At 37.6% G+C, this 21,893-nt stretch overlaps 1 protein-coding gene across 1 annotated transcript; it reads left to right on the top strand.

The window, feature by feature from the left end:
- Positions 1 to 10,069: 10,069 nt before the first annotated feature.
- On the top strand, positions 10,070 to 20,469 carry LOC140245549 (uncharacterized). The gene is made up of 11 exons (XM_072325115.1): positions 10,070 to 10,163; positions 10,693 to 11,189; positions 11,322 to 11,859; positions 13,403 to 13,501; positions 14,224 to 14,346; positions 15,106 to 15,228; positions 16,317 to 16,419; positions 17,521 to 17,645; positions 18,413 to 18,541; positions 19,342 to 19,412; positions 20,461 to 20,469. The coding sequence occupies exons 1-11, from the start codon at positions 10,070 to 10,072 to the stop codon at positions 20,467 to 20,469; spliced, it is 1,911 nt and encodes a 636-aa protein (XP_072181216.1).
- The last annotated feature ends 1,424 nt before the right edge of the window (positions 20,470 to 21,893 follow it).

Below are 21,893 nucleotides of genomic sequence, written 5' to 3'. Positions count from 1 at the left end.
CCATACAAGCCAAACAAACCCAAACCAGGTTGATTCTCGGCGACGAAAGTAAGGTGCAGATAAAATGAGTGCGGATGTGCAACTGGCTCCTGGCCATCTTCGGAAATAATTATGTTCATTCACGCGCGTAAATTGCTACAACAGATTGCATAACGCAAATTTCGTTCATTGCACTTTTCAGGCTATGAGGTTCTCTATACTGTGTTCCACTCTCTTTCGGGAACTATACTTTAGCTGATTCTACATCATGTACATTGTACGTCTTATGCGACACATGGGCTCCAGCATAATTATATAAAGATGAATAAAATTTTCTTTTTCTTTTTACAATGTACATGATGTAGAAGTCTGGTAGAGAACAGTAAACATCATGTCAATGAAAGAATAGCTTAGCGGAAGTCTGAGATAAAAGTTTTACTTTCAATTCATGAGATTTTGATACCTCATAATAGTACATTTCAAATGTAGGACGAGAAAGTACTCCACCTTATAATGATACCGTGTTGCTCTGTTGACAGGAAACAAAAAGATTTATACATAAATGTACATGTATGTTGTATATCATCAGGCCGTTACCAAAAACACCGTATCGTGCAGACATGCGTGGGAAAAGTTGAAATGTCCCTAGTTTCTTCATGTCCAACTGAATGAAACTTCTTCCGCTCCTTCCGTTGAATGATATTGAGGTAATCTTCACCAAGGAATTGCATTTTATTTGAAGCCGTATGCAAACTATAGGTCATCAAACTGAAGCTTTTATCGAATTCTATTTCAGATAGAAATGTTGCTTGTATGGTTGCAGCCATTTCTTGCAATGTTCCATGTTTATATATATATATATATATTTCTTACCTGTTATATGCTGTGTTTAGTTTGCATTATCATTGTAATCATCTTTTTTTTCTTTTCTTTTCTTTTTTTTTTTTTTTGGGGGGGGGGGGTGGGATAAATCAATCGCTTTTGTATAGCATACCTTGAGGCCTAGTACTCACATAAAAGAGAAAATTTATTTTTTGTTTATATGACTTTATAGATGTAGATGGTTGCATGCCGAATTCCTGTAAACGACGTTTTCACGCATTTTCTTCTTTTTTTTTTTTTGAGAAAATCAATTTGATTTTCGCCCAGCAATTATTTACACAATGCGAATTGTGCGCCTTTTAGCTCCTCTTTACACGTCACTGCTTGACAGTTCTGGTATGTTTCTTTCTGAAGGCAAACAAAGAGAAATATAGAAAGAGAGAGAGAGAGAGAGAGAGAGAGAATGTAAATCTTTTTATATAAGGGCAACATCATGGAGAATAATAGAGAGGAGAAAATAAACTCCCGACGACCCCTTTGTGCTTATTCTTTTGTTGTCGGTCAGACGCCATTGTAAACTGGTTTTCTCTGGTTTTCCTCCGTCTATATCAATGCATTATGTGTTTCGCTGATGACTGTAAGGTAGTTTGTTCGTCGCGACATGAGTTGAGACAAGATTTCGTCATTCGACCACAGATACTGCATGTTTATCCACCGAGGGCGCTCCACCCAACTGAAACGCAGATGGCATGTGCACTGCGAATGACGATATAGTTCAACGTGAATTATTACACAGCTTATAAATAGAGATGCATTATAACAACTTTAATCTACATAGCACAGTATACAGGTACAGACCAGATCTCTGTTCTCCTGTCTCACTGCAATTCATTTTTTTTTCGATTTTTATGTTACTCCTTATATCCTTCCTCACGTTTCCTTCTCAAATTCTCCCATTATGTCTCTTTGCATCTTAATTCATTTGTTGTCCTTTCTTGTGTGCCATGGCAATTTGCCTCCTACGTATGTCACAACGTCTAATCCAGTGCGGGTGTATACCACGCATGTGAAAAAGTCACTGACCGTAAGTTCACAGTACACTCAAAACAGAATCCAAAGCGGTCACATGCGGATTCGAACGATTTTGGAAAGGGCTTTCACTCTTTTTCTTATACTTTCCTCTTTAGTTGTGACAAGCGCTACCACTCCTTTTAAATACAATTTTTTTATCTTTGTGCTTGGTTTTTATCTGCAAGAATAGCGCGGAATTGTTATCACAGAATTCTAGTATACGCATAATATGACAGTCTTGGACTCTCCTAGTGTTCGCTTTCCATAACACGAGCGAGAAAGGCGATGGCGACGACGACGACGACAACAGCAAAAACAACAACGACAACACAGGAATACATCTATCTCAACAAGGGCTTTTGCAGGCATAGAGACATACTTTCAGGCGCAATTATTCTCTTTCAAGCACAACCAGGGAACCCGACAATGCCGGCAGTTACCCCCTCCCCCCCCCCCCCGAAAAAAAAATGACACAACATGAATTTATAGAGCAAAATAATGGGATGTTGATCTAGGTGAAATTCAATGTCTATGCAGTATTCAAAAACCTGACAAACGGTGGTGATAGTTTTGAGATCTTTAATCACGAATTTAACAACAACCCATAAAGAGGGTTAAGATGAGATGAATGGTTGCTAGTCACGAGCTCACGTAAAATGTTAGGATTCTTTGCTCCTTTCCTCTCGTCCTTCCGCTCTAAGCCTAGACAGAGGCAGCCCAAGCAATTACTGTTTCCCTTTATACCATAAGTGTTGCGCAAGTCTACTTTTATTGTTCTTACATTCAAGCGTTATGAACGTTATTAGTATTACGTATTATCATTATCATCTTTATCATTGTTGAAATTATCATGACCGTTAATGTCACGTCATAAGTGTCGTTTGAAACGGTGGCAGAAAAGCAAAAAGATACATTGTCTATAACAATCATACAAGTCCGAGGGGAAACTAGATAGTAAATCAAAGATTTCGCAAAGTGATTTAGGACCATCTTGCTACGATATAATGTCACCGTGCAATAAGAATGTGGGATGATACCAAAATCATACAAGGCATGTTTTAATCGCGGAGGAAACACGCTAAGATAATGTACCACTTCATTGACCCTTGGGTGTGCTTTAAGTGCGCATTGACATCAAAAACCTCATAGCATTGTACCATTGTCCAAAGTCTATCTACCAGTAAAGGTTAAACTTTTATTTCTCAATGCAAAGGCAGATTTTATAAAGTCTGATGGAAAAAAAAAAAACTGCTTTGACGGTAAAAATCCACTACAAAGAAAGAAAGAAATAACAATGCCAAATACAATGCAGAGAATCGTGATGATTACCCAGCGACCTAAATCAACAAAGCTGCCAAATATGATATGACGCCTCTTGATTAAAAGACTTGTGCTTTCAAATGAAATTCAGCAAACATGCCACAAATACCTCTGGTTGATATTATGAATACCTGAATATAGGAAAGGGTCCAAGTCCATTAGAGAAAATTTCGAAAAAAAAGAATAAGAAAAATATTACCAAGTAACACTATAATATTTTGATTTTCAGTTATGGGAATGCTATGATAACAAAGTGAAATGTAAAACAGTCATGTGAATAACTATTTACATTCTGACTATAATACTTCAGAATGGTTTTCCAAGCATGATAGCCAAATATGAAGGCAGTTCTTCTATTCTAACATTCATATATAAATATACTTGAATGCGGTGACACGACATTCGCTCCTGCGACATTTGCTCCTATCTTATTTTTTTAAGGACTTAGGGTTAGGGTAAGGGTTGTGATAGGGTTTTAGTTCTAGTTGTGTGGATTGGGATAAGTGTCAGGGTTACGTTTTTGTTGGTAGAATTTATTTCGTGGGAGAATAATTGTCGAAGGAGCAAGAATGTCATGGAACCCTGATGTATACATACATTGACACACACAGATACAAACATAATAGATACTAGTATCATAAACATATCTGTGTGTGAGAGTGTGTAGGTATGTGGCCATGTGTCTTGAGTACAACTGACTGCATACTCTTTCATCTCTTTGTGACAAAGAAGGGGGGGGGGGACTGCCATTGGTCGCAGCGATAGAGAGTGGCATAAATGACAGATTGCATATTATGGTATAGTGTATTATATGGCTTTGCAGCAACTCAGTCGGGTGTCCGGACATTAATTGACAGATGGCGATGTCATGAGCAACAGGTGACTCACGAGGTCAAGTTCAGCCGCAGACACAATCCCCGACGCGCGACTTCGCTCGCTGAGGGAGGGGTAGCAAATTCGCTGTGAGGGGAGACGTTGACACCATCTCGCCAAGAGAGGGCGTTGGGATTTAACTCTTTCGAGACCCTTGGGCAACGATTACAAGTAATCAACTTGCCCGTGCACTTGACTTGTCCCTGCTTTGACGGCGGCGCATGAGCAAGATAGCTTGTCCAACAACGCTATGTTTTCATGGCCAGAGATTTTAGCCCTGCGTGCTGTCACCCAGTGATGAAAATTAAGACATGACATAGTACATGTGCAACATACTGCAGATTTACATAAACTTTTTGTCTTGCAATAATCAACCTCAGAGTCGGTTATTTTCTCAAATTAAGGATTTCCAAAAGCATCCATATAAATAAAGGAAGTAAGAGCCACATTTATCACAATTCTGATATTATATACAGTTTATCTTTTTTTAAACCAAGAAAGGCCCTAATTTTGGTGATTTCAATATCATTCAGCTTTGAATGAACAAACATACGATAGAAATTATTTTCAATTCATGACAAGAAAATGGGTTATGTGAGGTGCAATGACGTAACAATGTATGTAAACCATGATAGAGTATGGAATTCCATATGCGAGTCAACGAAAATTTGTCATTATCTCCTTCTCAGGCGCTTTCTCTCAGAACGATAAGAAAAGCGCGATCTGTTGTCCAAAGGCAATTTTTTTTTCTCTTTCTTTTTGTCTGTCTCATGAAATTCCACGTCATGCTTCGGAATTCAAGAACTCTTGTCCAAAAACATATTCCAGCCTACATAATGTCCACCTAAACACAAAACTCACACAACATATCAAAGTACCAACATTCATATTTTTGAAAGTTCCCTTGAAACATTACATGATCGTGTGTTTTCTACCAAAATTATAGAACTGAAGAACGAGTGCTTGATATTTTTATTCTGTATCAAATCACTCCGAAATTGCACTGAATAGATTACAAAATAAAAAGAAATTAAGAAACAAAACACACACAAAATAGTAGCGGGGCAAAATGGAGTAGACTTCTGACTCTCAAAGAGATATCCCGAGCCCAAGTCCTGCCACAGTGCGGATGATCTTGGACCGGATGTTCCTACCCACCATGTCAATCATTATTCAGGTGTATCTATGACAATAACGGCGTCATCATCAATGCCAGGACCGTCTTTTCTGAGAGAGTAATATGAACACCTTAGTTAACACGTGGGTGAATAGTACCATCTCATTATCATGTATATTCAATATTATTTGACTTTATTTCATTTGGTCATTTTTTTTTTCATCATAATTGTAAATGATATTCAAATGAAACAGCATAAACAGACATTCAAGCATAATATAAACGATACATATTAAAACAGGTCTTCTTGAATGGGCAAAAATGATACAATGAATTGTTTTGGAGGCAAAAACCTAAAAAGCTCGGTAGAATCCCCAAATCAAAGCCAGTCAGCATCATTTGGTGATTAGTCATCACGAACGTAAAGCTACAAACAAATACACAAAGTTAAATGTATCGTACAGTTTTGGTTGAGACCTAATTTCAGGTTTCTAACATTTTTTTTGGTGAGATAATGATAAACCTCTTATGAAAGAACATGTAATTCTATGAGGAATTCAACGTTTATTTGATGAAAATTGGTTTTGGAAGGGCTGAGATATCAAAAAAGAGCGATTCTAATAAAGTTTGTTTTTGGATGTTTCAGTCATTCCAAACCCGATTTTCATTAAATATATATTTTGAATTCTTCTTAAAATGGTATGCTCTGTACTATTTCATAAGTGTTTTCTTGGTATCTCACAAAAAGTTAAAAGCCCAATTTTCATCTCCACCAATACTGTACCATCCCTTTAATTTGTATGCTGGCACTCTAGGCATACATTGCTCTTGGGTGGAACAATGAAAACATTCGGGGGGGGGGGGGTATGCCCAAAGACAGCTCTCCTGTAGTACACGAGTGGCAACGGCAGCTTCTCTGGTGTAGAAATATTATAACAGATGACGAGGAAGTAAATGACATTCTAACCGAAAAATACAGCTAAGATTTAATAAAGGCAATTATACTTATAATACATGTTGACTTGCATCTATAAGTGTCTATGACCTTGTTGACTGAGAAACTAAGCTTGCCAGAATCATCTATTCCGTGTGTGCATGTGTTATACCTCCAAATGTGTCATTAATTGCTCTTAACCTACTTAAACTTTCAAAGCAATCGATTTGTTTTCACTGTTCTGAATGCGATCTGTCTGATGGAAAGTTGAGCTGGGATCTACTGTTTTCGTAATGCCTAAATAACATTATTAAATTATACCTACCCAGTTGCTCTGTTGTTTTTTTTCTGGGCTTGCGCGCATTTGCCACCGCTGATGGTGGAATACCCTTCCCCCCCCCTTTTTTTTTTTTGGACATATCGATCCCTTGCACCCCTTTCGTCTCCCTTGGCACTCAGCTCTTTGTGTCAATCCTTGTCAATATTATCGATCAGAGAAAAGGTCCACAGTCCTTGAGATAATATGTCCCGTTATACATCTAGGAAAATGTTCCGGACAAAGCCGTCCGCTGCAGCGTCAAATATAGAGAGCTCGTCTCCGACGAGGGAGGCGTAGCAGGAGATTTTTGAGAGCAGGGGGATGAGAAGAGTACATTTCATGAAAGTTTTGTTCTGCTCTTTATCCTTCACGAATAATCGCTCTTCAACTATACTTTTTGCGGAGGAAAAAAGAAAAACACATACGTGTCGTCGTCACACATGAAGATAATTACGGAAGTAAAAACAGAGGTATCAGCTAGCATCTCCAAACCCCATCATCTAACCTCCCCCCCCCCCCCCCCATCCCCTTTCTCCCTTTTGGTCCGACCGCGAAACGGCTTTAGCTATCGAGAAGTGGCAAGTCGCTCCCTCCCGCGTCCTTGTCAAGCTTTTACTGATGAGAGGAGGGGGACGTTTGTCTGGACCTTTTTCTCTCTTGGTCCACCAATGGTGATGCACCTCCGCCATCTGCGTTTCCGCGGCAGGGCTACTGAGATGAGGAGCTAAACTACCAGAGTAGACTTCTTTAGGAGGGAGAGAAAACGAAAAAAAAAAGAAAACTTACTGGGATAGACTTCAAAACATGGAATGAATTATTTGGACTAAGACATCATCTCTTTCTTCTGATTTGAGCTCTGAAAGGTAAGTGTCAGTTCCTGCGCCATACGATTCTTGATTTCCTGAAGGTTACCATATACTCACTGTATTTCAAGTTGCCACACCACAGAGGGTCCCATCTTTTATTACTATTATAAGGACCACTTTGTTTTACTTTGTTTTCGAATGTATCAGCCATTTCAACAACCGATTTTCATCAAAGAAACTATCAAATTCCTCTTAAAATTGTATGTTCTTTTACATTTCATGTAAGTGATTTCTATTATCTCCCCCCCCCCCCCAAAAAAAAGTTAAAAACTGAATCCCCATCTCAACCAAACCATACCATCCCTTCAAATTTGAGTGACAACTCCTTGGTGTAACTTTGGTCGCGTCAAAACTACACAGGCAAACATGAATGATGGACATTTTCTTTTACATAAAAAATTTGACAGTTCATCAAAAACTTATTTAAAAAAGTAGCACAAAGTAATTGATGAATATGTATTTTGGGGTCTTTGGCTGTTTTGGTGTATTGGTTATTTTCTGCCAAAGTTACCATTTTGTTTTTTATCTTTGGCCTATAACACTTTACATTATTTTGTTGTTGTTCTTCTTCTTCTTCTTGTTCTTGTTCTTGTAGCTGTTGTTGTTGTTGTTGTTGTTGTCGAACTCATTCTTTATTTCGTCTTAATTTGATTTTCCCCAGTTACCAACACACAAATTTTATGATTGTCTGCATGAAAACCTATGGAAATACAGTGTACTTTAAAATCATCCAGCAGGCTGGTTAATTTGCCAGCAATTATATCATACACATATTTTATATGATATATCATATACATGATATAGTCATGAATCAGTATATTGGTGACACGACATTTTGCTTCTACCACAATTCAGTACTCCGATCTTGTTTCCTCCAAGGACTTAGGGCTAGGGTTGTGATAGGGTTTTAGTTTTAGTTTGATGTGAGGATTAGTGTTATAGGGTTATGTTTGTGAGTACAATCTATGTTTGGCTTAGCGTGCAGACTTATGAGAGCAATATATTGTCGCAGGAGCAAATGTCATGTAACCCAATATGTTACATGAATGAGCGTGCATTGTTAAGGGTTTAAGCTAATAATCCTGAATTACCATGAAGATTCCAATGCCATTCTTGTTCTACACAAAATAAAGTATACAGTAAGTGCATTTGAATATAAATTATACTTAATATCCCAGACGTTTTTATCAAAGATAGCATGCATACATCTTTTTTTCAGTCCTTCGTTTTGATGGGTTAGAAACATCCTATAGCGATGAGTTACATATCATTTTAGAACTTTTTCAGTATTTGACATTAATGGGAATTGTATTTTAGTGTTGCTTTGGGGTTTTGTGATGTAGGGTGGCAAATGCTAAAGACATAAAAATAGGTGAAAGAAGAGAAATATCTTTTTCATAGCCAATAATGATTTAACAAACAATTCCAATATCTTCAAGAGGGATGTGCTGTTGTTTCCTTTATACATTATGACGCACGAAATTCCTGCATCTTTAGTTACATCTTGTCTTACCACACGGAAACGTTGCGATCGATACCTCTGATCGATACCTATTGTTAAGTCGTAGAATTTGCTATTCGCAATGAACAATGCCTGTAAAAGTCCCTGTGGTACAGCATATATAGCTTAGAGACCCTGTAGGATCAACCAACTAGGATGATATTAGATGAAAGGGTGCCATCTTTGATTAAGATAGGTACCCCGCACTGACAAAAAACTTCACAGCATTTTCTGCCATTTTGTCCTTGCGCTTATATCTGTAGATAGGACACTTTATACATTTTATCAAGTTTTATCAACTCCCCCAAACGATATTATATATTTGTGAGTATATGTTTAATTTGCCGATTATAGGCAATATGAACTGAACTTGGTTTTTTTATGTATATCTTTATAACTAGATTATAGCACCCATAAGTCTACTTGTTACATACTCAGTAATGTGCCCCTTCCATCTCCATCTCAGAATTATTAATTACTCAAATTACTTTTTCACTTCTTTAATTCTCGTCAAAAGTATAATGTAATTTGTGATTTATTAGTAATGTTAGCATCTCTTTCCTTTTATTTACATCATGTACATCGTGTATATCATGTGCTATTGATTATGTTGAGGTGGCGAGAAAAAGTTTTATCTTGACCTTGGACTTGACAGAAGTATTTTGTGATTTTAGTAGTCTTCTTTGGAACACAGTGCATGCTATGGGGTTAATGATTATGCGTATAGGCCCTATATTATGATATCACATACATGATTTATACTAGCTTGTCACTGATTATTATGTCGGGTAAATAGGCCGGATTTATGGTTAAAGATTAATTATATGAAGAATGTCTTATCACCCACTGTAAACTGTTTTAATCGGACATTTTTTTAAGTGCTATAATCCTATAATCGGTGTTAGGGAAGAAAGCTCTGCGGATCATTTGCACCTCTCGATTTTAAGCTTTTTCCCTTTTAAAACTTGGCATGCACATCAATCCGGTGCATCCGTCACTGGAACGCGTGAATAGGACAAGTAAATTATTCATTCATGTATGTTTATTAATCATCTGTCTTGAATTTCAGAGTGAAATGATAGATTTTATGATATTGATGATAATCAGCAATATGATATCATTAGATAATGATTATGACAATACTGTCAGTTGATGTTCTGACTGAAATTCTTTTTTTTTCCCATTATAATCATGTTACTCTTTGTATGGTGCCATCAAAATGTTAACATTTTGAGCTTCTCTCTCGTTGCTATGCAGAACTGTAGCAATGGGCTTACCGAGAGCGATCCTGGTTCTTGGGGTGGTGCAGTTGGTTGCCGTGACAACGCTAACTTCGCCCAGTCCTGTACGTGAAAGCAGAGGTAAGCGACGTCATGCATACTCTTCACGGTAAAGGTTGGTTCCTTGCACCCCTTCTCCAAGCAAACAAACACTACAAGACATAAAAAAAACAAAAAAACAATGACATAACAAATCTAATGTTTATCTCGTCCGTTCAAAGTGACCTGCCACTCCATGTTCTGGATGACTTAATTCGTTTACGTGATAGATTACATTCAAATAAATATGACGATACAGGCCGTATCAAAATTAGTCCTGAAATATAGACTGAAATGGAAGTTTAAAGTTTCCTGTACTTTTTAAGACTTTCATTTCGTTTTTAATCACGTATGCAAATATTGAAGATGAGGTGATGTTGTCATCGCCTCGCAATGCTCATTATATTGAAAATTTAAAGTTTGTTATCAATTCCCAACTTTCATCTCCATGTTGGGACATTATCAAATAAAAAGATATCATACACGGTTCTTCAAGTCTACAATTGCGAAAATGTTACATAAGTGAAGAAAAAAATCTAGCTCTTCTCTAATTGGTTTATTTTTCCCCCAGATGGATTTGTAGAAGAACTCGAGGCTCTAAAGGCTATAATCGATGACGCCATAGCAGGAAAAACAGATACAGATGATGATATTGTAGGCGATGATCTCGTGGACGAACTTCGCGACCAACTTGTCGAAACTGTGAAGGATGATTCAGTAGATAGCGTGGTGGACGATTTGATGGAGTTTGGAGACAACAATGACGCCGACGATGAAAAGGATATCCTGAACTTCGATGAAATCGATAAAGTAATTCCGACGTCGATGCCTGATGTAATACAAGGGGTAGACGTCGACGGTATCGACGAACTCGTCGATGAACTAAAAGTGCTGGTAGATAAATTAAATGACACCAGCAAGTATGCACCTAAAGACAAAACCCTCATCTCCGATGCTAAACATAGTCCTGCTGATGTACCCACTGCCAGTGACGAAGTGGTTGACGGGCTGATGAATCAGGAGATTGTCGATGAGATCTTAACCGAAGTCGTCACCGATATTGTGCAGGTCACGGAAGGGCCCTACACCGACGTCCCAGATAAATCCACACACCTTAAATCAGGCACCACAGAGGCAGATATATCAGAGGACGATCCTAGAGAGACGCCTGGCCAGAGTCCCGGGAGCGAGACTCGGCAGGAAGGGGAACTCCCTTTGGTGGGAACCGATAAAAATCTTGCCACCGACATCATCGATGGCGACTATGACCTCATCACAGACGTGACAATGGTAACCGAAATCATCTATGACGTCATCCCTGAGGACGTGGATGATGATGATGACCCCTCTAAGTTGGAGCAACCTCTTGGTACAGGAACCCAGATGACTGAAGAGGGCACACCAGCCACTGGAATCCCCTTGTCGATGAATGCACAAAGTCAACAAAGAGAGCGCTTTGATCTTCCCCTGGATGCCAGTACGGTGGAGATTGATCAAGCGAGTCTTCTTATCACCGAAGTAGTCACGGAGTACCAAACCGACGTCGAGCTCGGCTTGGACCCCCTGGCGAGTGAACTGAGAGACTTAGCCAGATCTGGAGACGAAGGGCAGGAAAGAGTCTCGACTATGAGTACGGACAACGACCTCGCCGTGGCAACGACGCCATCCGATAGCAGGGAACTCGAGATGGAACTGGACGAACTGGTTGCAGTGACAGACGCTGATGATGAAGATGATGGTAAGTGTACTCCTGCATCTGCGAATGAACATCACCTTCATCAACCCATAGGCCTACGATCTCTCTAACAATTAGGTTTCGGCAACTGGAGACGATGTGACAAACAAACAAACAAACAAACAAACAAACAAAAGATGGCTAAATGACGCCAAGTTGGTATCTACCGGCTCAGGAGATCATAATTCGCACTGCTTACCAAATTTTCCAGCCACTCTGCAAACTTACTTTTAGCTTGATACAATTTCATTCATAACACTGTAGTTCATATCTATTTAAAACAACAAGAAGAAGAAGAATTGGGGGAAAGGAATTTGTGAGGATTTGTTACGTTTTGAAAATAAAACAAAATTGACAAAACACCAGCAGTTTCCAACAGTAGAGGTAGAAGTAAGTAGCAGTAGTAGTACTAGTGGTAGTAGTAGTAGTAGTAGTAGTAGTAGTAGTAGTAGTAGTCGTAGCAGTAGACGTAGACGTAGTCGTGATAGTAGTAGTGTAGTAATAACAATGATATTTATAAGAGCAGTAGTATAATAGCAGTAGTCGTAGTAGTGATGTTTGTTTGTTTGTTTGTTTGTTTGTTTGTTTGTTTTTATTTCTGCATTCAATCAGATGCAATTTGAATACAAACTTCAAAAAGTACAAAGAACAAAGAATAACAGGTGCAGTGAAATAAATCGATAACAGTAAATAGATACACATAGGTGATTGCATTGAGCAATGTAGATACACAGAAACATAAAATAAGATATACAGTATTTTTTTCAGTAAACAACAGAGATCAATGAATGCAGGACACCACCATCATAAGCGATTAAGCTTGAAATGGATGGAGGCCTCAGTAGTAGTAGTAGTAGTAGTAGTGATGTTGTAATAGAAATAGTAGAATAGAAATAGTATTAAAATATAAGTATTAAAATATAAGTATTAAAATATAATATATATAATAGTAATAAAATATAATAGAAATAGTATTAAAAAAAGAGGACAGGGAGGAAAAGTGTACATTATCATGTTATCATTCACTTGGCATGATTATCCTCGCAGATGATATTTGACTAAAAAAAGAGAGAAAAAATAGACAAAAAGAAAAAGTGATGGCTGTGAAATCTGACGTTGAAGTATCAGATTCGATCTACGTCTACTAGGATTGCATCACCGCTATGTTGGCTACCTGCCTCAATTGTGTAGTGATGGAGGCGAGCAGGATGCGAGATACCGTGAGTCTCATCCGTTGAACTTTAAACACACTTCCAGCGATTTCAAAATCTATGTCATTACAACAGATGAGAATCACGTGGCTGTACCTGTCAAAACAAAAGTGGATTATCATACCCCGACCACATTTCATCCCATGCTTCAGAAGGACATCCAGAGATATTTTGAGCGTGGGCCCAATCCCTTCAAGGAACAGTACAACAAATTATGACATTATAACCCAATGAAAACACATGCCACGAATAATTATCATGAGAACAATGGCTCCTTAACATCAAGAGTGCAGATTATGTCAGGTAATTTATTTCTTATCTGCCTCCTTGCGTAGAACCAACGTTTGTCTTCTCAACGCCATATCCGACGATTCTTGGATCCACGGAAATTGCAGAGGTTGGTCCGGACATGCAAACGGCCAAACCATCACCAGGTAAAAAAAAAATGAAATAAAAAGATTTAAAAAGATATTGTAGCGTTGTTTAAGGTTTGCATAACTTGTGACAAGATTCGAAGATTCAAGCGTGACTCAAGTAATCTAAAAGGATAGCCACACCATGCACAGTACGTGCTCACAGATGTATTACAAGCTATTGCCATCAGCTAATTCCTTCGTAGGTCATGTAATATCAAATATCCAAAGCGTGTTTGCAATCATATATTCATCGATAAACTTATAAACATGTAGAAGCTGTAATACAATCTTTTGCAAGGTACGTCAAAGATGACATTATTGCTCTTTAATTTGCAAAAAAAAATAAAAATAATAATAATAATAATAATAATAATCCTGATTCCATCTGCCAGTCCATAAAAAAACGATTTAATTTCCTCTCTGAAGGTTTAGATATAAAATTATATTATATATGATTAAAACAGCCTTTAAATACAATTTTTTTTTTTTTTGGGGGGGGGGGGCGCATGTTTAAATAAACGAAGTATCAAACAGGCTAGTAAGTGCATTCTTCGATTACTAACCTCTTTGGTGCTTTCTTTCATGATATATATAATTTTCGAGATATTGAACAACTTAACAGTTTGGGTTTTCTTGTAGCCAAGTGTTTTGGTTCCTTTTCTTAACCTAGCTATGAATGACGCATGTTTGGGTTTTTTCATGATGTTTTGTTTTGTTTTTGTTTTTGTTTCTTTAAGTAGGAAGAAAGTGTTCAGGAGGTCGCTACGCATGCGCAGACGGGAGTCAGTGCGTGTTGCCAGACACAGTGTGCGACACCATGTTCGATTGCCCTGACGGATCCGACGAAAGCCAAGATATCTGTAGTGAGTATTCTCTCGGTTTTAAAACAAATTTGTACTCCATCTTCAATTTTGATGACAAAAAAATGAAATGAATCAAACGGAGCTAAGCTGTGACAGGTGCGTTAAAATGGGACAAACTCTGAGAAAGCACTCGAATTTCAAAGTTTTACAGCCTTTAATGAAACAGGTATAAATACGTCTAGAATAACGAACAAATTAGAATATAAGAGGACTGGTGATGTTGAAAATGCCTGACAAGTTTCCTCTTGGAATCTTTCCAGCAGCGCACTGAATCATTTTCAGATATCATTATTATCAAGACGTTTGCTTGAAATTCTAAGACTGGGATTACTGTCCCATTAGGTTCGACAAGATCTAATTGGTACTGTTTACCATTAGGAGCAGTGATATAAAGAAATGTTCGAGTTATCACATTTATTTTTGATGCATATGTGTAGGTCAGTTGTATTAAAAAAACATCCTGCCATATAAAAAAATTTCAGTAGAGCCTGAAATATTAGGAAATTTCACTATTATCTCTATGAACCTTAACTGTATATAGAGACGGTTTATTCTCGAAACAATTTTACTATAACTAATGTTCACAATCAATATTTTCTATAAACACTACTTAACATTGATTATACTGATTAACATTTTTACATTGGTCGTTTATATTCCTAACTAACATTTAAGAACTATTTTGAAGCACTAAAATTGGGGTTTTGTTTCATCTGTAAATGGTAAATCATGCCTATTTATCATCTCTCCGACGTACAGGGCAGGACAGGCAATGTCCTGCAGGATTCATCAAATGTGGGCGGTCGTCTCAGTGCATCCGGGACACCGACTTGTGTGATGGAATCTTCCATTGTTACAATGGGGCAGACGAGAAGAACTGCTGTAAGTAGTTTTAACCCAGCACTAAGTGGATCTGAGTGTGCTATTAATAAGAAGGCTAGGAAGATAGACCGTAACTCGATGTGGTAGGGTTAAAGAGAAAGCTGTTTGTGTGTGTGTGTGTGTGTGTGTGTGTGTGTGTCTTTTTCCTTTATTTCACTGTGTCACCCCGCATTAAATCATGCTAAAGTAGTTTTCTGCATTTCTAATTTCGAGACCGGTGGATAGCACTTTGTTTTCAATTTCATTTCAGCGTGGAGTGGAAAGTGGAGGTTGGGTCACTTTACACTACTTCTGATTATTTCGAAACGAGAAACGGAAGCATTAACGCTCAGTTCCGCATTGCATGACGAAGAGCATGTATAAACGAGATAATGATTGGCCGTACCAAGTTTCACTGAATGCATTGTCTTGCAAGTTATGTGATCTTTGTGGTCACAACAAGGAAACGTAAATCTACAAGCTCTGAGTAAATGATCTTTATACATTCGAAAAACTGGCAGAACTCATAAAGCTCACAGTGTCAGGACTCTGGGTGAAGGTTCAATTACGTTAAACCTAACCTAGCCTTTTGACAAGGCCTCTTGCGCGAAGCGACCCCAGCCGAGTGTGACAGAAGGCCGTATGGGGTTCGCTTGTCCACACATAGGGAAAGGGCCTTGTCAAAAGGCTAAACCTGGCCGGTATGGATCGACAAATCGCAGTAAAGAATATGTATGCAAATCAAAATGTGTTTTCCGTAGGGATGAGGAAGGGGGGATTCATTATGTTGGTTGCAAGTCAAATCTTCATGTACGCACAACAGTAAACAATTTACGACGATTAGTTAGCGCCTGACAATGGGACCCGTGCAACTACGAGAAAGCTTATTGTATCCTCACACAATTAAATGAGCAAAAACATGTTTTTCCATCAATTGAAGGTACAAAATTTAACTTTATATTCTACGACAGGTCCAGCGCAATCTAAGGATAACATACAATCTGATAAACAATAGCTGTATACAGACAACTCAAGTGAATGTGAATGCCTGTGAAAGAGTGATGACGTTATACTGAAGTTCATGTATTATCCGATTGATTTTGTGACAGTGACTTGCATCGGGTCTTATGGGGACCGAAAATATCTGGAGATCGAAGATTTCTGTGACGGGGTTCGGGACTGTGACGACAATAGTGACGAAACATCGGAGAGGTGAGGATGCTGTTGCCATGGCAACAAAAGAAAGACGAAAAATGTATGATGAGAAACGGGCTTTAAGATACTGGTGTATTTGAATTCATGTATATTTCTAGAGCTGGCTGCTGATGTGATTCTACCATATTCATAGCTGTTTTTCTTCATTTAAAAATCGTTTTAAACATGGAAAATACTTCTTTTATGATTTACGTAAATGAACATGAGTAGCTTCCTCATCTTTATACAAAGTCTGCCCTTTGTTTTCTAAACACCTCGTTTATTGATTTATCTATTTATTTACTTTTTATGCGGAGCATCACAACTGCAATTTTTCTGTTATCATTGATATCAATAGCCATGATAACGTTTTGATAACGGCCGAAATTTATGGCAGAAATGATGAGTTAAAATGGCGCTATAGTTATCCTACAATCTGTGATGACAGTGAAGTAGGCAGTATCCCTTTGTAATAGGATGAGAAGGAAGAGGAATGGAAGTAAAAGGATCTATGAAAAAACAAAAACCCAGAGCAATAAAAGTTGCATGATATAATACCAGCAGAAGCGCTAGAAGCAACAGGAGAATAGTAACATTATGTAGTGGTTGTGGTGGTATTTAGTAGTTACGTGTTAGTATATAGTAATAGTAGTAGTAGTAGTAGTAGTAGTAGTAGTAGTAGTAGTAGTAGTAGTAGTAGTAGTAGTAGTAGTAGTAGTAGTAGTAGTATAGTAGTAGTAGTAGTAGCAGTAGTAGTAGTAGTAGTAGTTGTAGTTGTAGTAGTAGTAGTAATAGTAGTAGTAGTAGCAGTAGTATAGTAGTAGTAGTAGTAGTAGTAGTAGTAGTAGTAGTAGTAGTAGTAGTAATAGTAGTAGTAATAGTAGTAGTAGTAGTAGTAGTAGTAGTAGTAGTAGTAGTAGTAGTAGTAGTAGTGGTAGTAATAGTAGCAGTAGTAGTAGTAGTAGTAGTGGATAGTAGTAGCAGCAGCAGTAGAGAATTATTATTGCTATCAGTAGTATAGCAAGCGTAGCTGCAGCTCCATCATCATGTTTATCCCATGATTACAATTTCATGTTGTAATCTAATTCGGCTATATCTTATCCACTCTTGTTTGAACAGATGTACAAATCCGTGTCCGGATGGGTTCTCTAAATGCGCGGACGGACTGCAATGCGTGAAGAACGAATTATTCTGTAACGCGTTTACAAACTGTCGGGACGGTTCGGACGAAGGGAATCATTGCGGTAAGAGAACTTCGATTTTCGATACGTGGGACAAGTTTTAAGTCGATACAACAAACCCGGAAAACAAATTAATGCAGAAAGGCCATGAAGTATAATATCTACTAACTACAAAGTACATGTTCAGACAGATCCTCTCCTTTCAGAAAGCTGTAGAGAAACTGCAGAAGGAAAAAAGATGAAGGAGAAGAAGAAGAAGAAGAAAAGAGGAAGGAAAAGAGGAAGAAGAAGAAGGGACACGAGGAGAAGGAGGAGGAGGAGGACAAAACAAAGAGTGAACATATTCAAAATACTGAATAAGGAGCTGTAACCAAAATTTCACAGTATTTTGAATATGTTCACTCTTTGTTTTCTCCTCCGGTTACAGCTCGTTATTCCGAAGGTTCGTTATTCCGAAGGCTCTTTAGTCCGAAGATTCGTTATTCCGAAGGTTCATTGTTCCGAATTTCATTTTCAGATTAACGAATCTTCGGAATAACGAACCTTCGGAATAACGCCATAGATGTTCGAACCCTTTTTCATTTTCGGATTAACGAACATCTAGGTATAGGGAATTTGTGTTTGCGTAATATAAATTAACGACCCTCCGGAATAACGAACCTTCGGAAAAGCGAACCTTCGGAATAACGAACAGCACCCGAAATGGGTGTCTTGGCAATCACAGAATCTCATCCTTTAACTGAATACAGTGATGTTCCCCTTAATGGGAATCTAGCTGCATGTCCTTTCGTGTTTTGATGATCAAAAACCTTTCAACTTCTTCGGTGCAGATCGAAGCCAAAGGGACTGCGAAGCCTTTGGCATGTTTGCGTGTGACGGAATCTGTATGATAAAGTCTGCCCTCTGCGACGAAACTCCGGATTGTCGGAGTGGTATCGATGAACGTGGATGTACAGCAGGTATGCTCACAGACAAGGTTATACATTCATTTTAATAGTACAATATTGTGCCTTCACATGAAAATAATAATAATAATAATGAAGATAATAATAATAATAATAATAATAATAATAATAATAATAATAATAATAATAATAATAATAATAATAATAATAATAATAATAATAACGATAGTGATAGTAACAACAATAATAATAATAATGATAATAACAACAATTATAATAATAATGATAACAATAATCATCATCATCATATTAACGAGTAAACCTATCAAGCAATATTCAATTTTGACAGTAACAATAATGATAAAAAATTACAATATAGGTTTTGCAACATTCCTTGTAACCAGAAGCAAAAACAAACATTATCCATGAAAAGATTGATCAGAAGGTTTAAAAAAAGCAAAAAGTCATAATTTTTACATTGTTAGAACCAAAAAGAGTTGAAATTCAAGTAATTTGTCCTTTCCTGAAATCACTTCTTTCAGCAGTCTAGGTCAAGAGCAACCGATATCTAGAATGACATACACATTTTACACCAAGGCCTTTTCACTCAATTCATCAAGATATTAAAGAAGTGATTACAGGTACCCAACACCTATACCTTGCCCGTGAGGGGCATAGTGTTCATAACATTTGTATGCTTCAGTGCAGTTTTTGTTTTTTCTAGATCAAGCCAAAATAGTGCACAAATGTCAATTGTTAACGCTTTGACTCTATCTACAGGTTCCAAAAGTCTCCCATTATTATATCTCCCACAACCTAGATATAATGTGTACATTTTTTTATTCTCTCTTCAGAGTTCTATTCATGTCCCGACGAGTTTACACTGAACAAGGTCAAAGGTGTCTGCGTGCACAACAGTCTGAAGGTAAATAATATGAGGGCTGCCATTGTACCATGAAGACCTCAGAAGGTCTTATTTCGTGGGAAAGACACTCCAGACAGATCGCGATCCCACGTAATATTGTTATATTCTGCCCTCGTCCATTCTGTTTGACACGAATCAAATCGCATGAACCAGTTTAAAATAGTCAATAATGTAGAAACACAGCGAGCATGCACAATGTCATAATCATAGATAGTTGTCACGCACAGCCAAACACACAAACCCACACGGTATTTAGTTGCTGCTCCGAATACATTCTCGTTTCATATCTTTGCAAATGGAATCAGAATGACTATAACGTAATGATTACAACTAAAACAGTTAGGGACCCTGTTACAATCGAGATATGTGTGATCTGAAGTTTGTTCGGCTTACATTTTTAAGTATCCATTGCGTTTGTATCGATTATAATTATGTGGGCCTATACCGACACCAATCTAAGATCCGTTAATCACAGTTCGTTTTGTAATAAGGTCCTTTTGATGATCAACCAACAGTCATTCTAATTTGACCAATAAGGTGTAAGAATTGTAAATATGCGACTGATCATTTTGACCCACTCCTTAGCTCTTTAAAAAGATCAGTGTCATGACCCAGTTGAGGGCGCCCTATGAATTGCGCACAGGGAGTTTTTTCACTGTTCAGTTTCGTTGGTGCTAAGTATGGACTTCCATGGTACAAGTATTCCGACAAAGCCAGCGTCTTCCCTCTGATTAACACATTCAATACCGAATGTACCGAATGTACAATGCAGGTTGTTTGTGTTTCATCGGCATTTCAAGCTTAGCACTGCTGGTCCAGTAAAGAGGGTTAAAAAAATGGTGTAACCCATTGATGTGTGCAAGAATGAGCACGGAAACCAACTTATAACATCTGTTTGTGTTTCTATACAAACATATATAGATATATTATAATCATCTCATCCTAACAATATTGTTGTCGGATCCCCGATGACTAAGTGACAAGAATGATACTATACTGAATCACACCTGCAAACTGATTCTTTCGTGTTCATTTTCTCCTGTCACAGACACCCTAGGGATGAAAATCCCGCGAGCCACGTGACTTCTACTACCATCCGTTTAACGTCGCTGCATAATACTCTCACTACAATTCACCAAGAATGATCTACATGTACCTACATAGCGACTGGTTCAAGTCAAGAGAAGAACGAGGCTTAACCACCACGACTGACTGATCTCTTTAAGTGATCAGTGCTTACCGGTATGCTTACCACCTCCTTGGGGATACTGACCGCACCCTGTTTTTTTTCGGCGGCTGTGGTTCGAGAGGGTGTGTTTGCAGTATCCGCTGTTTTTCCTTAACTTAAAGTGTAACTTGACTCTGGATTCAGAATGACTGTGAAACTAACATAAAAATCGAACTACTACGTACAAGAAAATTTTCCTGGAAATTGTGAAAGAAATAAATGAGGAATGAGGCGAAATTTTGAGATACCACGACAGTCCACAAGAAGCCACAAGTTAAAGCATTTATAGAGGCACTAAAATTACTGGTGATAAACGATGAGGATTTGCTGCAAGCCAAACTTTTCATGCGCATTTTGATTTGTATATAATAGAGTCCATGCTGTATACAATACTTTATATGTTTTATCATTATTCCCACTGACAGTTGGTTATTCATAGCCCGACATTAACTGGTGGCCCATAGTCACTAATATAGATGTAGGCCCCTATATTATGGCCACCAAACTTTAAAAAAAAAAAAAAAAAGGTTATTTTTTTTCTTATGCCTGATGGGGCATATTAATGATTTTCATTTCAATTTCGGGCCACCCAAATCTCAGGTGGTAATTAGTGGCCAGAACAAACCATCAGAAGAGAAAAAAAAAAGAAGAAAGAAAAGAAAAGAAAGAAAAGTTAGTGTGGAGACCCAAGTTAACACGAATCTACTGTTTAAAGTCTATATGGATCGGTGACTGCCAAAATATAACTTTTTTTTCTTTCTTTATGTGTTTTATCGATTTTCAAAAACAAATCATACATAAAATTAAGACGATCAAAGCAAAAAACAAAACAAAACAAAACAAAACAAAAAGCCAAAATATAACTTCAGTAAACACCACTAGAATATTTTTAAAATAAAAATACAGTTTGGAGTTGCTCTTCAAAGAAGTTAGATGTACTCGGGCCATTTAAACTTTGATACTGACATTCTAACTGCCTACTGGCCTCTTTTGTGTATGGCTGTAAAATATGAATAAATTGTATATGTAAGAGGTCTTTTTGTAATGAAAACAAAATGGAAGCATATTTTATGTATATTTAACTGAGCAATAAAATGCTGACAGATAAAATCCCTGTCATATCGAGTGGAATTTTCATGAAAACATATCAAGAGGAAGAGAAGAAAGTAGAGTGGCAGAGAGGGAGAGCGAGAGAGAGAGAGAGAGGAAGAGAGAGGGACAGTAAAAAGAAAGAAAAAAGAAAGCAAAGAAAC

This window comes from Diadema setosum, chromosome 22 (assembly GCF_964275005.1).
Source record: "Diadema setosum chromosome 22, eeDiaSeto1, whole genome shotgun sequence".
Classification (NCBI taxonomy): domain Eukaryota; kingdom Metazoa; phylum Echinodermata; class Echinoidea; order Diadematoida; family Diadematidae; genus Diadema; species Diadema setosum.
This window is presented reverse-complemented; position numbering and strand designations above follow the sequence as displayed.

What these genes read in the sequence shown, in the direction of transcription:
- LOC140245549 (XM_072325115.1), top strand. Translation starts at nt 10,070, where the DNA reads ATGGGCTTACCGAGAGCGATCCTGGTTCTTGGGGTGGTGCAGTTGGTT. An exon ending in TCCTGTACGTGAAAGCAGAG is followed by an intron (nt 10,164 to 10,692) that starts GTAAGCGACGTC and finishes TTTTTCCCCCAG; the next exon opens with ATGGATTTGTAGAAGAACTC. An exon ending in AACGGCCAAACCATCACCAG is followed by an intron (nt 13,502 to 14,223) that starts GTAAAAAAAAAA and finishes TTCTTTAAGTAG; the next exon opens with GAAGAAAGTGTTCAGGAGGT.